Here is a 14267-nt window from a genome sequence, read left to right as displayed (position 1 = left end):
AAAAAAAATATGTACAACAGTGCATGCTGTCATGCTTAAGTACGTTTTTTCAGTATTAGCTTCATGACAAGAATTCTGTAGTTCAATTAAAATATATATGTATCAAGTATCAGTATATCTGACCATTACAGTTTTATTTCAGTAGAGAGAACAGAGATGGTTTTGCATGCACCACAACCAATTCTCAAAATGCTTCCCTTCCATAGCTTTCTTAATTTAATAAGAAATTGATTCTATCATGATAACATTTTTAGCAAAACCAAGTAATTTTATCTTCCATGTTGACCTTTTAAATTCACAAGAGCATTTACAGCACTTTTGACAGAATAAACTTCCAAAAGCTTTGCTTTGATGCCATTTATAGCACTGACAGAACAAACATACAAAAGCTTTGAGTGAAAAAAGTCAGCCTATTATTGGAATTAATTGATTTTCTATTTGAAAACTAGCATTGTTTAGGTCCTTTTTCTGCTAATGGAGCCAATACATTAACAGTTACTGCTTCATTTCTCATATGTGCAAAAGAGAACTTAGAATATAAAGTGAAGAAAATTAATTTTTAAAAAGTTATCTACATAAGATCTTGTATCACAGAGAGATACATAAACATCTTCTGTACCTGTATATTTTAATTGTGATCCTGAGACACAATCTTCTCAAAATAACTCTTAGGCTTTTAAAATAGATGCTGATGCCTTTTTTAGCAGATACATTTTATCTTTTGGTGGTTGTGTGGTTAGTGATAACACTGCAACTCTCATAGTAGATGGTAAATACTGATGAACATTTTGTGCATATTAAGTACTGAGAAAGAAATTCAGTATATCATTAAGTGTACACTTCCATTTTTAAGAACTGATTGCTGCTGGGTTTATAACAAGATAAAGGAAGAACTACCAAATAATAATATAAGTAGGCTTTAGATTTACACTGCACAATAAATGACAAAATAACTGAAATGAGTGTTCTGACCACTCTCTAATGATCTACGGCAGGACTGTCTCCTACGCATATTTCATCTATAACCAACCCCAACTTCCCATGTCTTCCTTTGACTCCATCCACTGGAAACTTGGAAGCTTCATGCTTCACACAGGCCATAGCACAACCTGCTGGCACAAGTTGCTAGCAGATGAAACACTTCAACACTTATCTCACCACCATTGAAAAAAGGAAGGATTTATTTAGTTTTTTTCTACTTGCCCTGTCAAGGCACACTTCATTTTATCAGCACACATTCTGCATGCTGCTCTAAAAGAGAAATTACTTACGTTACATCTCAAAAAGTTTGGGAAAAAAAGGCTTTCTGATTTAAATGTCTTACATATTAAAATGAAATCTCTGTTCATTGCACTTATGCTTCCATGTCACTAGACAAAATCAGAGCAGAGGTTACAAGTCCAATATGGAGGTCTACAAACTTTCTCTGTCCTATTTTAACACAGCTATTAATGACAAAAATGAAAACTTTCGGGCAAATCCCAAACTGGATGGGACACAGAGACAACAGACATATATTAAGTCTGTCCTGGGCAACAGTGACAAAGAAAATAAACAACGGTCAAGTAAATAATCACGGGCATTTTAATATAACCAGACTCAATCCAAAACCAGACGGGACTTTAAATTGTACTTTTAAATAGGGTTTACTCATAAAATTATAAAAGAAAAACAAAGAGAATAATACAGTGTATCTCAATAACAGAAACATTAATATCTTATATAACTATTTGTTAAATTTTGTTTTCAGATTATTTTTTTCTGCTTAGATTTAAGGGATTGTAACTGGTATCAACTAACAGCTAATGCTACCCAGACACTACAGCAATTACATTCCTTTCAGACTTGACTCTAAGTCACTGGAACATAGGAAAATGAATTTTGGGGAATGCTACATAAAAATTTTAAAATTCATTATTTAAAAAAACTTCCCCAAATACGGCCAACATATTTCTACCTAAACACTCTGACAAGTAATAAACTGGTAAATACTTGCTCAAACAACAGCTTTCTTCAAATATTTATTAAGTCAGCACAAAATAATAAAAAAGGTATCTTAAAATACAGTCCTAAAATCAGCTGAGATATTCTCTTTAAGGAAAATAAAAAAGTACACATAATTTAGCATTTAGCACAGTGAAGATTAATATTGGTTCTACACAGCTGTTATTTTGAAAAAGGAGGATATTGGCAAATGGTTTGGTAAATGAAAAAAAGCTACATAGAATTCTTAACCTACACCGAGGGAAATCTAAGCAGTACCAGTATTCCATGTAATCAATTTTATCATTTCATGACTAACCAGGATTCTTTATGTGACTTGGATGAAATTTCCTGAATTTAAACAGTATACGTATTTTTGTCAACTTGAAAAGTTTTAAATTCTTTCTTTATATGCTATACTTGCTTGAGTTTTTTAATGCCAAGAAAATATATCCAAGAAAGGGTAGTGATGTCACTACATAGAGCTTGAGCCCCTTTTGCTGTCATATTAAGTCATGCTGGGGGCAGAGACAGATTTCTCCAAAGAATCACAGGGCAAGAGAGAATTTGTGGGTGTTTTGGGGTTTTTTTGAATATTTTATTTATTTATTTATTTATTTATTTATTTATTTATTTATTTATTTATTTATTTAGAGTGTGAGATAGGGGGAGAGGCAGATGGAGAAGGAGAGAGAATCTCAAGCAGACGTCATGCCAAGCGCAGAGCCCAAAGCAGGGCTCAATCCCAGGACCCTGAGATCATGATCTGAGCTAAAACCAAGAATTGGATGCTCAACTGAAAGGCCACTCAGACACCCTAAGAGGGAATTTGTTTATAACTTCAGGAAGGATCCCCAAAATATAACTGTGATTTCTAAAATTTCTTACTAAGAACCAAAAAGTCCAAAAAGTAATAAAAGAAAATACAAATATTAAGGATATTCAGTGAATCACACTCTTTTCTAATAGTAGAAAAGTAGAAACCTGTCTCACGGAAAAGGAGACTATTACTTAAAATAAATGAATTCTATTTATACATATCAATATTTTAAAAACATGGCATTAAGTGAAAAAAGTAGCTTACAAGAGTATGGAAGCAAAATTTCAAAACCCACAAACCAGTAAAATAGTGTACAGATATCTACTTATGTAATAAACACGGAAAACCACACATGACTGAAGCACATCACCAGTATGACAGCAGCTACCAATGGGGAGGAAAATAAGGTATGAACAGGAACTTGTTACACTCCCTTAAAAAATAACAACTATGGCAAAAAAGCTAACTTAATCTTAATGGTAGATATATATGTATTCATACTATTTTGTACTTTTCTATAGGTTTGCATTATTTCATAATTAAAAGAAAAACATGAGCTAACCAACACACTAACATATATTACTTATCACTACATTTAAAAGATTACAGGAAGTTTAAAAATAAATGCACCCATTATTCATTAATTTTTAACCACTATTAACCAGTTTAATCAACTCCTAGTTTTCTCTCTCAGACCTCAGACCTTTCAAGGAAGTCATGCTCAACCTTGACACTATGCCTTAAGAGCTGTAGAGCTTCAGCAACTTCAACTGATTTCAAAGTCCTTCAGCTTCTCCCCAGTGTAACAGTGAAATTATTCTCCTTGTACAATGAGTATTCTTTTTTTCTTTCTTTTAAGATTTTATTTATTTATTGGACAGAAAGAGACACAATGAGAGAGGGAACACCAGCAGAGGGAGTGGGAGAGGGAGAAGCAGGCTTCCCCCTGAGCGGGGAGCCTGACGCGGGCTCGATCCCAGGACGCTGGGATCATGACCCGAGCCAAAGGCAGACGCTTAACGACTGAGCCACCCAGGCGCGCCTGTACTAGTATTCTAACAGCATTTTCTACTCTTGATAATCATATCTAACAATTTTTTTCTCTATAAAAGGAGGGATTTTCAGCACCCTTTTCTCAGTAGGGTAAACCCAAATGGAATGTTTTTGCTAATGAGAACAGATTCTCAGCAATGGGACTAATTCCTTTATTATAAACAATCATATTCTCTAGGAATAATCCAGCAGCTGGTTAGCAGTGTAAACTAGGGATAAAAAAAAGAGCATAATAACTAACATGGACTAAGCACTATTATGATCCAGGAAATCCTAACACTTTACATGGATTGTCTCCTTTAATTTTTATAATAATTTTGTGAGGTAGTTACAGTAGTTGTGCTCTAATAATTATTTTCAAAATGTGCATTTGTCCAATTCAGTTGCATAACGTGAATTTTGTATTTGCTTGGGCATGATTTTGTCTGCAAGAAATACTAGGTGAAGGCAGAAAATGGCTACCAGCTGAACTGGGCTTTGTAGGAATGACAAAACATACCAACCTCAAACATCTCACTCAGATCACTACATGTATTTTCCATCCAATTTCAGATTAATTCTTCTTCCACTACTTAACTAACAAATACAACCTTTTCAACACCCATTTCCACGTCAGGTCTTTTCCAAGGGAAAGAGCTATGTTCACTGTATTATTCATGTATTTCTTAACAATTTAACATGTAAAACTGTGCTCCCGATTTTATAAGGTTCTTTTTAATTTATCATCATTTAAGTTTTTGAGTGTTGTCCCTCTAGCTCTCTCTCTCCAATTAAAAATATGTAATTTTTATTGTGCAATTTTTTGTGCTTTTGTAAAGCACAATGATTTTTAAGAACATTTATGTTGCATTATAAAGAACTATTAATTATCATTCCCAACTTACAGATAAGAAAAATAAGTCTTAGATAGGTTATATAACTTGTCCAAAATCATGTACCTAATAAATGGCAAAACAGGATTTGAAGCCAGACAGTCTAATATGAGAGCCTGTACTCTCAATCACTACTTGCCCTCCAGTAACTGACATCAAATAGTTCTATGGTAGTCATCACACACAATTAAACTGCTTTCCAAATACAAACTTCCATCTGAAATTATCAAGTTAGAAAATTAAAACTTACTGAAAAAGTCCACTTAAAGAGTGTTAATCAGAATGTTTTTTATATATCCAAAAAGAAAAATATAATACTAATGAATATATAATAAATTAAAGAATATTTATAATACTAATGATAAAGAATATTATATAATATTATACTAATGATAAAGAAAGTTAAAGAATATATAATACTAATGATAGACAAGATGTTGATTTTTTTAGGGACTGTATTTTTCAGTTCTAGAATACTTCCATTTGATTCTTTTTTATAATTTCTATTTCTCTACTGATAATTCTTATCTTTTTGTCCATTGTGAGTATATTTTTCCCTATATTGCTGGCTCCAGTTATAAAAAGCTGCTTCAAAGTGTTTGCTTGCAAATTCCAACATCTGGATCATCTCAGAGTTGGTTTCTGTTGTATCTTTCAATTTTCTTGAAAACTGGTCACATTTTCCTGGTGTTTTGTTTTTTTGTGTGTGTGATAAAACACGTATATTTGCCATCTTGGCCATTTTTAGGTGTGCAGTTCAAGCACAGTGTTGTACAGCCAATACCACCATCCATCTCCAAAAATTTTTATATATTCATGAATTGAAACTCCATCCTTTAAACAATAACTCCCCATTCTGGTTCTTCTTATATAGAATAATTATGGATTGTATCTTGGATATTATGAATGTTGTATTTTAGAGGCCTCAGACATTATTACACTCTTTGAGTACTGACTTTTTTAAAGATTTACTTATTCGAGAGATAGAGACAGCACATAGGCCAGAAAGTGGGAGGGGAGGGGCAGAGGGCGAGAAAGAATCTCAAACAGACTCCCTGCTGAGCACAGAGCCCTACGTGGGGCTCAATCAAAAGACTTTGATATTATGACCTGAGCCAAAATCCTGAGTCCTTTTAACTGACAGAGCCATCCAGGGCCCTGAGAGTACTGATTTTTATTGGTTTATTTTAGCAGGCCATTAACATGGTTGAGTTCAAAGTGCAAACTCTGTCTCTTTGGTGCAGCTCAAATTTCAGTTCAATCCTTTATCCTAAGCTATGCTGCTCTGAATCCTCCCTGACCACGTGTGGTTCAGGGTCAGCCAGAGACCTGGCCAGAGTTATTCACAGATTTTGAGGTTCCTGCACTATGGCCCTCTCTTTTATGGAATTCTTCCCTAATTTCCAATATCCCCTGCTTAGTGGGGAATGTACTTCTCCCTCTCCCTCTGCCCCTCCCCCCACACAGGCTCACTCTGTCGCTCTCTCTCAAAAATAAATAAATAAATAAAATCTTTTTTAAAAAAAGTCTTATCCTTCACAAAACTTTCTGTCATCTCTCACCTCATTCTACTGCAGACTTTCAATAACTTTCTCCTCTGAAGTTCCACTGTATCTTAATACTTCTATTACAGTGGTTACCTCATACTATTTCATTGTTACATTTTGCTCTCCTACTAGACCAGAAAGTCATCTCTCTGCACCACTACCTTCTAATAAAGAACCTTAAAGAAACAGACACATAGTAATTGTTGAATGGACAGACTAATGCATGAATAGATTGATTTTAGCTGCTTAATCAGAGTAAATAGGAAAGTAGGTGCCACATAAAGTAAGGTTTAGACTCTTACCTGTCTGGAGTTGGTTAAATACAATTTTGCTCCCAGATTTAAAATCTGCAGTTTTACCAGATCATCTTCACTAGTGAAGCTTTTAGCCATCTTCCTCAACACATCAGGGGCAATTTTAGGAACTCGTTCACAGTTTTCTCCAATTAGCCAAAGAATACTTGCTCTAGCCACAGGAACCTAATATTAAAAGCAGATTATATAGTTACAAATAAGATAATCATACTCTCTCCTTGATGATAACATAGAAAAGGCTCTAAATATAATAAATGTTTTATATCCATTCATGTAATATGTATATCCAGGAAGTGTACTTTTAGTTATGGATTTTCTTTAGTTATCAAAAAATAAACAACCAGGAATTATCATTAAAACTGATTTCAGAGATAATGCCTTAGAAAAGATTCACAGAGAAAAAACCGTTTGTCTAGAATCTTGATTCTATCATAGATGTGCAAGTCCATGCACATTTGTTTATGCATTACCGGTACTGCTTTTGCAGTACGATAGCAGAGGCAAGTACAGTTGACCCTTAAACAATACAGGTTTGAACTCCACTGGGTCTTTATTGTGGATTTTTTTCAATAAATACAGTATAATATTGTAAATGTATTTTTTCTTCCTTTTCATATTGTCTATTCTCTAGCTTATTGTAAGAACTCAGTGTATAATACATATAACATATGAAGTATGTGTTAATCAATGGTTTATGCTATTGGTAAGGCTTCTGGTCAACAGTAGGCTATCAGCAGGTAAGTTTTTGGGGAGTTGAAGTTAAACCTGGATTTTTGATTGTAGGAGGGAGGCGGTTGGCACCCCTAACCCCTGCATTGTTTAGGTGCCAACTACTGTTGCATCAAAGACCATAAAGCTGAAAATATTTACTATCTAGCAATTTCAGAAAAGGTTTGCTGACTTCTGCTCTAGGGCACTGGTTAATAAACCTCAATGCCTGTAAAAATCTCCTAGAATTCTTATTAAAACTACAGGGTTTTGGTATCAGGTCCAAGACAGTAGCTCTGTTGCGGGGCCCAGGAATCTACACTTTATGAAACACCACAGATGATTTCTAAGATGGGAAGTCTGCAAACCATGTTTTGAGAATCCATTGGATAACAGAAAAAAAGGAATAGATTCATTAAAGACTATGATTCCAAATTAAAACTCTTATTGTCCTCTATATATTTGCATCTACAGTACCGGGGATATATAAAACTGACAAGATCATCAAAGTCTACTTATAAAATCATGAATCCTGGTCTATTATTTGGTCATCAACAAAAGAAATAGGGATAAGATAAATCTGTCTGATATTGTATTTTGGCATTACATTTTTTTAATAAAGTACATTTCAATATGTTTTTTTTTAAATGCTTTGCTACAAATTGGAAACCTTCCATCAGCACCATTAAGACCAACATTTTAGAGTATGCAAATTAGTTTTATTACTATTTGTTTATTTGTATCCTCTCTTACTCCAAGAGATTTGAAGGGGTATGTAAATTAGTTTTTGTGAACATTTTCACCTAGTATAGAAAATCTCCTTTTTATAATAAATGAAAACGCCAATGACTATCATTAAGAGGTAGCATCACAAGAAGAGATAATAGTCTTTTTATGAAATCCTTTCCAATTCCTCAAATTAAGTCCTAATATTTTCACTATTGTTTCAAAGCTGTACAGGGCATAACTGTTAAAGAAGAAAGTGAGAATAAGGACCTTTCCTCAGCTAAAATTTTATCACAATATCCCTCACCTCAAATTCTTTCAAAACATCCATTTTATGAAATAGGATAAAATTATTAAGACACTCCTAAGCTGGGTGTTTCACCAGAAGCAAAATGAGGTCATCTGAAAGCTTTAAAATCAAAGTATATATTTTTGAATATTATGACAATAGCAGTACCTTTAAATTAATATTAGAATAATTTTAGTAAAAGAACTCACATTCATGTAATAAGTTTACTAAGTATGAATAATATGTATAATAATAAATGCTATTATAAATCTATTCATGAAGTATAAAACTGATATCCTTACTGTTTACTGATCATGGAAAGAAAGAGGTTATTTCTAATGTTCCAAAAGTTACACTGCATTAAAACCTTACTCCCAATCTATTATTTTAAATGGGCTAAAGCACAGTAATTGAGTGGTACATTAAATTTTCTAGTATAAAGCAATTCATGTTGCCTGCCTTCATGAAAGGTACCTCTAAGTAAGAATATATGCACAACTTCAGATTTTGGTTATGCTAGATTTATTTTTCTTAAATATTTTATCATATACTACTGGTAGAAAAATTAGAATTCTAGGACATATTCCAACCTATGATCCCACTTTAAGTAATTTTCTTCTGGTAATACAGTTTTAATTCTTTTTTGCAATTAAGAAGACAATTACAAAAAGTTCTAAGAGATTGTTTATATTCCTACTCATTAATATACTAAGATTAAAATAACAATATTTTAACATTCTAAACATTCATAATGCATATATTTAAAATACAACTCTTAGGGAAAAAACGAAAATCAATAAATTCCAATGCTCACAATGAAAATCGCAAGATGGTGGTGGTGGAGAGCAGGGTAATATTCAGAGGTTCTAGAACTGAGGTAATAAAATTTCCAAGTAAACATATAGAAAACTTCAGAAAACTTCTGCACAACAAGAAATAATACCAATATATAAAATGTATTTATACCCAATTCTTGGTGGTGGCAATTTATTAAAAAGCTTAGGAAACTGACAAACCCAATGTTTTTGTGTGTTTGGCTGCAACCAGAATCATAAGATTTTCAGATTCCAGTCCTACCTTTCTCTCCCAGTTAAGTTACAGAACTCTCATTTGTACACCACTGATAAATGATTTTTGTTCTCCATGGTCTTTTCAACCATAGAATAAACAGGACCACTGAACTAAAACCAAACTAATAATACACATATACGAATTAATAACATACATATGCATAAGATATAATACTTTTATTACAAACCTCTGCTTTTCAATATTTTCAAAGACAAGCTGCATTGTGAATGATTTTGATTCTTTATTCTAAATGCCCTGATCAAGTGGTTTTAAGTGCATTTTTAAACCTTCTGCAAGAAGGCAGTTTCCACTGCCATTTTAATCCATTAACTTGCCTGCAAAAAAATATGATTCCTAGCTGATCACAGCAGTTATAGAAAGACATCTGAGAAGATTTTACAGATCACTCCGTATGCAGTTCAATGTAAAAGCTATTGTGTTTCAACACTAGCCACTGCACCATGCAATAGTGTAAAATAAATCCTGCAACAGCAAATTTATTTATTTAAATTTGTCAAAGGCAAAATCAGTAAATACCTAAACTGCATATAACTAGCAAATGAGATCCAATAGTCTGTATCTGGACTCAATATGCATTAACACTTTAGTATGAATTTAGTTGGGGCAGCAGGGCAAGGGTAGTTACCTTGTGAAATGGCAGGCATTTAGTGAGGCACCAGGGCAAGGAGTCCATAAAGTGCTATTTCAATATTACTCAGTAGTCTTCACAAAATAACATCTTTTAATTATTCTCTTATGATAGTAAATCCTTATCTGTCCCATAAATCATTATATGAAACTCTGGTAGAGCAATCTTCATGTTTTTATTCTGGAAAAATGCATTTTATTCTGGAAAAACTTTGCTCTAAAAGCAGTCTTCACTACACATGAAGTATAGTCCAAAGGATAAAATATTTACAATCAAAACATTTAAGCTGACTGTACTACCAACAGATATACCTTATGCAATCTGAATTTAAAAAGTAAAATTAATTTAAATTTTAGTTCTCATATTTTCAACTACACCGCTTAATAAATAGCGAATGGAATCAAAATCTTGAATACAACAAAATCTAAGTTCCTTTTTTTAAAAATTACATAGCCAACATCTACTGAGTTCTTACCATGTGCTGGCACTGTTTTAAGACTTAACCTGTTTTCTCAATCTATTATATAACACAAAAGCCTGAGAAAGTAGGCTCTACCATTATTCCCACTTGATATATGAGGGAACTGGGGCACAAAGGGGTTAAGAAAGTTGCCCAACATCTTAAGCTTGTCGGTGGTGGAACTAAGACTAGAAGTCCAAGTCTGAATACAGAGTTCACCATGGGCCACTGGACAGAGACAAAATGAGTGCGCTATACTAGGAAAAATACCAGCTAGCAAGGCTCTAAGAAGACTGGTTCTGGTCCTAGGTTGACCATGTATATCATGGAGACAAATAACTTCACATCAGTAGGCCTCATTTACTCATTAATCAAATGAAGGATTACTCCTTTGGCCTAGTTCTTCTGCCACAGTGTACAATGGTTCCTATACGGCCTTCTGCAGCTTTTCCAAGAGCCAGCCTTTTCAGAAGAGGTCTAGGCCATTCTCTTGACAATTCCTCTCATGCAGCATGTGGGGCATTTCCCCACCTCCTTAGATTTCTTGTTCTATGGAGAAGTAAGATAGCCAGAGTGGAAAGAGATCTGCCTATAATTTTTGTTACGCCTCCTGGAGGGTAGATGAGCCCTGGATCCAACCTGATAAAGTGGCTTAAGGCCTGAGAGAAAACAGCTCAACAGTGTCCTCTTGTCCTGACACTGTCCAGATTGGCTCTTTCTAAACAGCACTGGTTTAAGATACTATCCCTGGATGTAGGGTGAAATATAAAGAGATTCAGGAAAAAAGGTCTCGTTTAAGGCTCTCAGGCTTAGCTTCCCATTTTATAATCAATCACTTACCCATATTTAAGAGTCATCAAGTACTTGGTCATAATAATAAAGCCCTGTTTCCTTTTCCACATGGCTATTACTCCTAAGTAAATAGCTCTCTTGAATATTTGGAGGAAATAGATTCTAGGGATTCAGTCACTCCCCTTTCCTGACTTTGAAGCTGCTGTCAGTTATATCCCTCACCACCTTCTTCTGGAGTAACTTATACCTCCAATCCCTAATCATTTTTAGGATTCTGCATCACAAACTATCTTGCATTGTTCTTCCTTGTCCCACTTCAAGGACTTCAACTTCCTCAGATACATTAGGTAAATAATAACTCTTTTAATTCTCCAAAATTTCAAATTTTTGCTATAGAACTGCATAGAGTTTTCTTGTAATTATTTGAATCTCCCTTTGAATCATGTGCCCAATTTGCCCACTTTTGTTTTCTCTCTTTTTACCTTATCAAAATCAGGAGGAGTGGAGCACCTGTGTCTGAGTGGCTCAGTCAGTTAAAGGTCCCACTCTTGATTTTGGCTCAGGTCATCTGAGGGTTGTGCGATACAGTACAGTGGTGGGCCCCACACTTAGTGGTGAGTCTGCTTCTCTCCCCCCTGCCCCTCCCCCCCACTCGCATACTTATGCTTTCTCTAATAAACAAACAAACACACAAACAAATCTTTAAAAAAAAATCAAGAGGGGTTTTCTACTTTATCGGCTTTCCAAAGGAGATTTAAGATGCATTTATCAATTTCAACTATGTTTTTTTGGTATTCTATTCTACAAAATCAACTTTGATCCCTTTTAGACTTTCATGCTTTGTTTCACTGTTCTTTTTCAGATTTCTTAAGACAAATACCAAATCCTTTTATTTCTGGTCTCTTTACATTAAAAATGGTAGCAGTAACCACTTTAGCCACATCCCACACATTTTAGAATAAAGCGTTTTCTTTTCCTATGTTTATATAAAGCTTGTATTTTTTTCTTTCAAACTTCTTTCACCTAAAAGTATATTTCTTACTTCAAAACTGGTCTGGTACCCTTTTAAATTATATAATTCTAATTTTATTGCTTAAGGTTAAAAAACATAAAATCCTTAAGTTTTCTTTATGTCCAAGTACATTCTTGATTTTTTGTAAATGCTTTATGAATATACCCATAAAAGTGGGTATTATCTGTTCAAGAGATATAAAATTTTACCTATAGTACTGAATCAAGTATTTATTCTAATTTTTAATTACTCTCTGTCTTACTTAAAATCTGCTGGGTATATGTAATATGAGAAAAGTATATTAAAGTCACCCACCAATTTCTCCTTGCATTTCTAATAGATTTTTCCTTTATATATTTATTTGGTTACCATATTTTTGTGTGAATATAGGTTTATGCCTCTCAATTTCTTTGTAAATTGGTCTTTTTCATTTTATAATGTTCTTTATCTTACTGCTTTTTTTTTTTTTTTAAAGATTTTATTTATTTATTTATTTATTTGACAGAGAGAGAGACAGCCAGAGAGAGAGGGAACACAAGCAGGGGGAGTGGGAGAGGAAGAAGCAGGCTCCTAGCGGAGAAGCCTGATGTAGGTAGGGCTCGATCCCAGAACGCTGGGATCATGCCCTGAGCGGAAGGCAGACGCTTAACGACTGTGCCACCCAGCCGCCCCTTACTGCCTTTTTTAAAAAAGGATTTTATTTATTTATTTTGAGAAAGAGACAGCATGAGCAAGGGGAGGGGCAAGCAGACTCCCCACTGAGCAGGGAGCCACATGCAGGGTTCAATCCCAGGACGCCAGATCATGACCTGAGCTGAAGGCAGAAGCCCAACTGACTGAAGCACCCAGGTGCCCCCTTACTGCTTTTAATTAATTTTAAATCTCACTTTCTTGTTCATATTCACTTAATATCTCTTTTCCTATCTTCTTTTTTCGATCTTTATCACTTGGATTAAGGTGTTACAATTACAAATGGCTAGCTTTTGTTTGTCACTCTAATTTGAAAGTCAGTCTTTTAATGAGAGAATTAAGTCCACTGATATTTAGGGAAGGATATACTTGGATTTTTACCCTTCTATCTTACTTTATTATTTTAAAAAATTTATTATTTATTTTACATTTGTTTCCCCTTTTCCCCCTTTGAATATGAAATTCCTGTCATACTTCCATATTCTACTAACAATTATCTTCTGACAAAAACAAAACAAAAAACAGGCTTTGCTATATAGATCTATAGGAAAGTATTTTCTTGGCTAACATTCCAACAACTGTTATAGAGAAAGTCAATACAATAAAAAAATGTCTTCTAGCCTCAGAAAAGGATATAGTCAAATACAAAAAAATCTTTCTTCCAAGACAGTCTCAAGTCTGTTGATATACACAGTCTCATTCACAGTCAGAGGTTCTGTAAGCAACTACATTCATCTGAAAATATTTCTTGTAGTTGCCTCTCTTTCTAACAAGACCAAAAGAAGTTCACCTAGCCCAAGTTTTAACTAAATTCTGCACAAGATGTTTAGGACTATAGACTTCCACATTCCTAGTTCCTTCTCATAGTCAGACACACATTTCTCTACCATTCCTTATGAATAAGGTATAACTATTTCCCCCACCAAAATTCACTATTTTCACCCCCAACGTAATCTATTTTCACTTTACTACTTTTTAACTTAAGACAAAAATATTAAAATAATTTCGCTTCCCTCCACTTTCTTCCTTCCATGAGACCTTCAAAACACTTTCTGCCCCAATCTCATTCTACCCCTGGTTTTCTAAGATGACTCAATATTTTTAGTTTCTGATTAGATTTTCCCTTGTGTTGTGCATTCTTCATCAAGAGTTCTCATTTAGCACTTTTGTTAGACATTCTTAGTCTATTAATTTATAAAATTATATGTGTGTATATATGTATATGTATCTGGGTGTGTATATAGATATATATACACACACATGTATGTATATACATTTATG

General features: G+C 33.9%; 1 protein-coding gene across 5 annotated transcripts in view; it reads right to left on the bottom strand.

The window, feature by feature from the left end:
- The window catches only part of AP3B1 (adaptor related protein complex 3 subunit beta 1), a 248717-nt gene that overhangs the window by 107847 nt on the left and 126603 nt on the right, over positions 1-14267 (bottom strand). For all 5 annotated transcript variants that reach the window (XM_045796415.2, XM_045796418.2, XM_045796416.2 and 2 more), the window contains exon 15: positions 6578-6754. In XM_045796415.2, the coding sequence (XP_045652371.1) occupies positions 6578-6754 (177 nt within the window). The remainder of the gene's footprint in view (positions 1-6577; positions 6755-14267) is intronic.

This window comes from Ursus americanus, chromosome 5 (genome assembly GCF_024610735.1).
Source record: "Ursus americanus isolate L20-20 chromosome 5, mUrsAme1.1.p, whole genome shotgun sequence".
In the NCBI taxonomy this organism is placed as follows: Eukaryota; Metazoa; Chordata; class Mammalia; order Carnivora; family Ursidae; genus Ursus; species Ursus americanus.
This window is presented reverse-complemented; position numbering and strand designations above follow the sequence as displayed.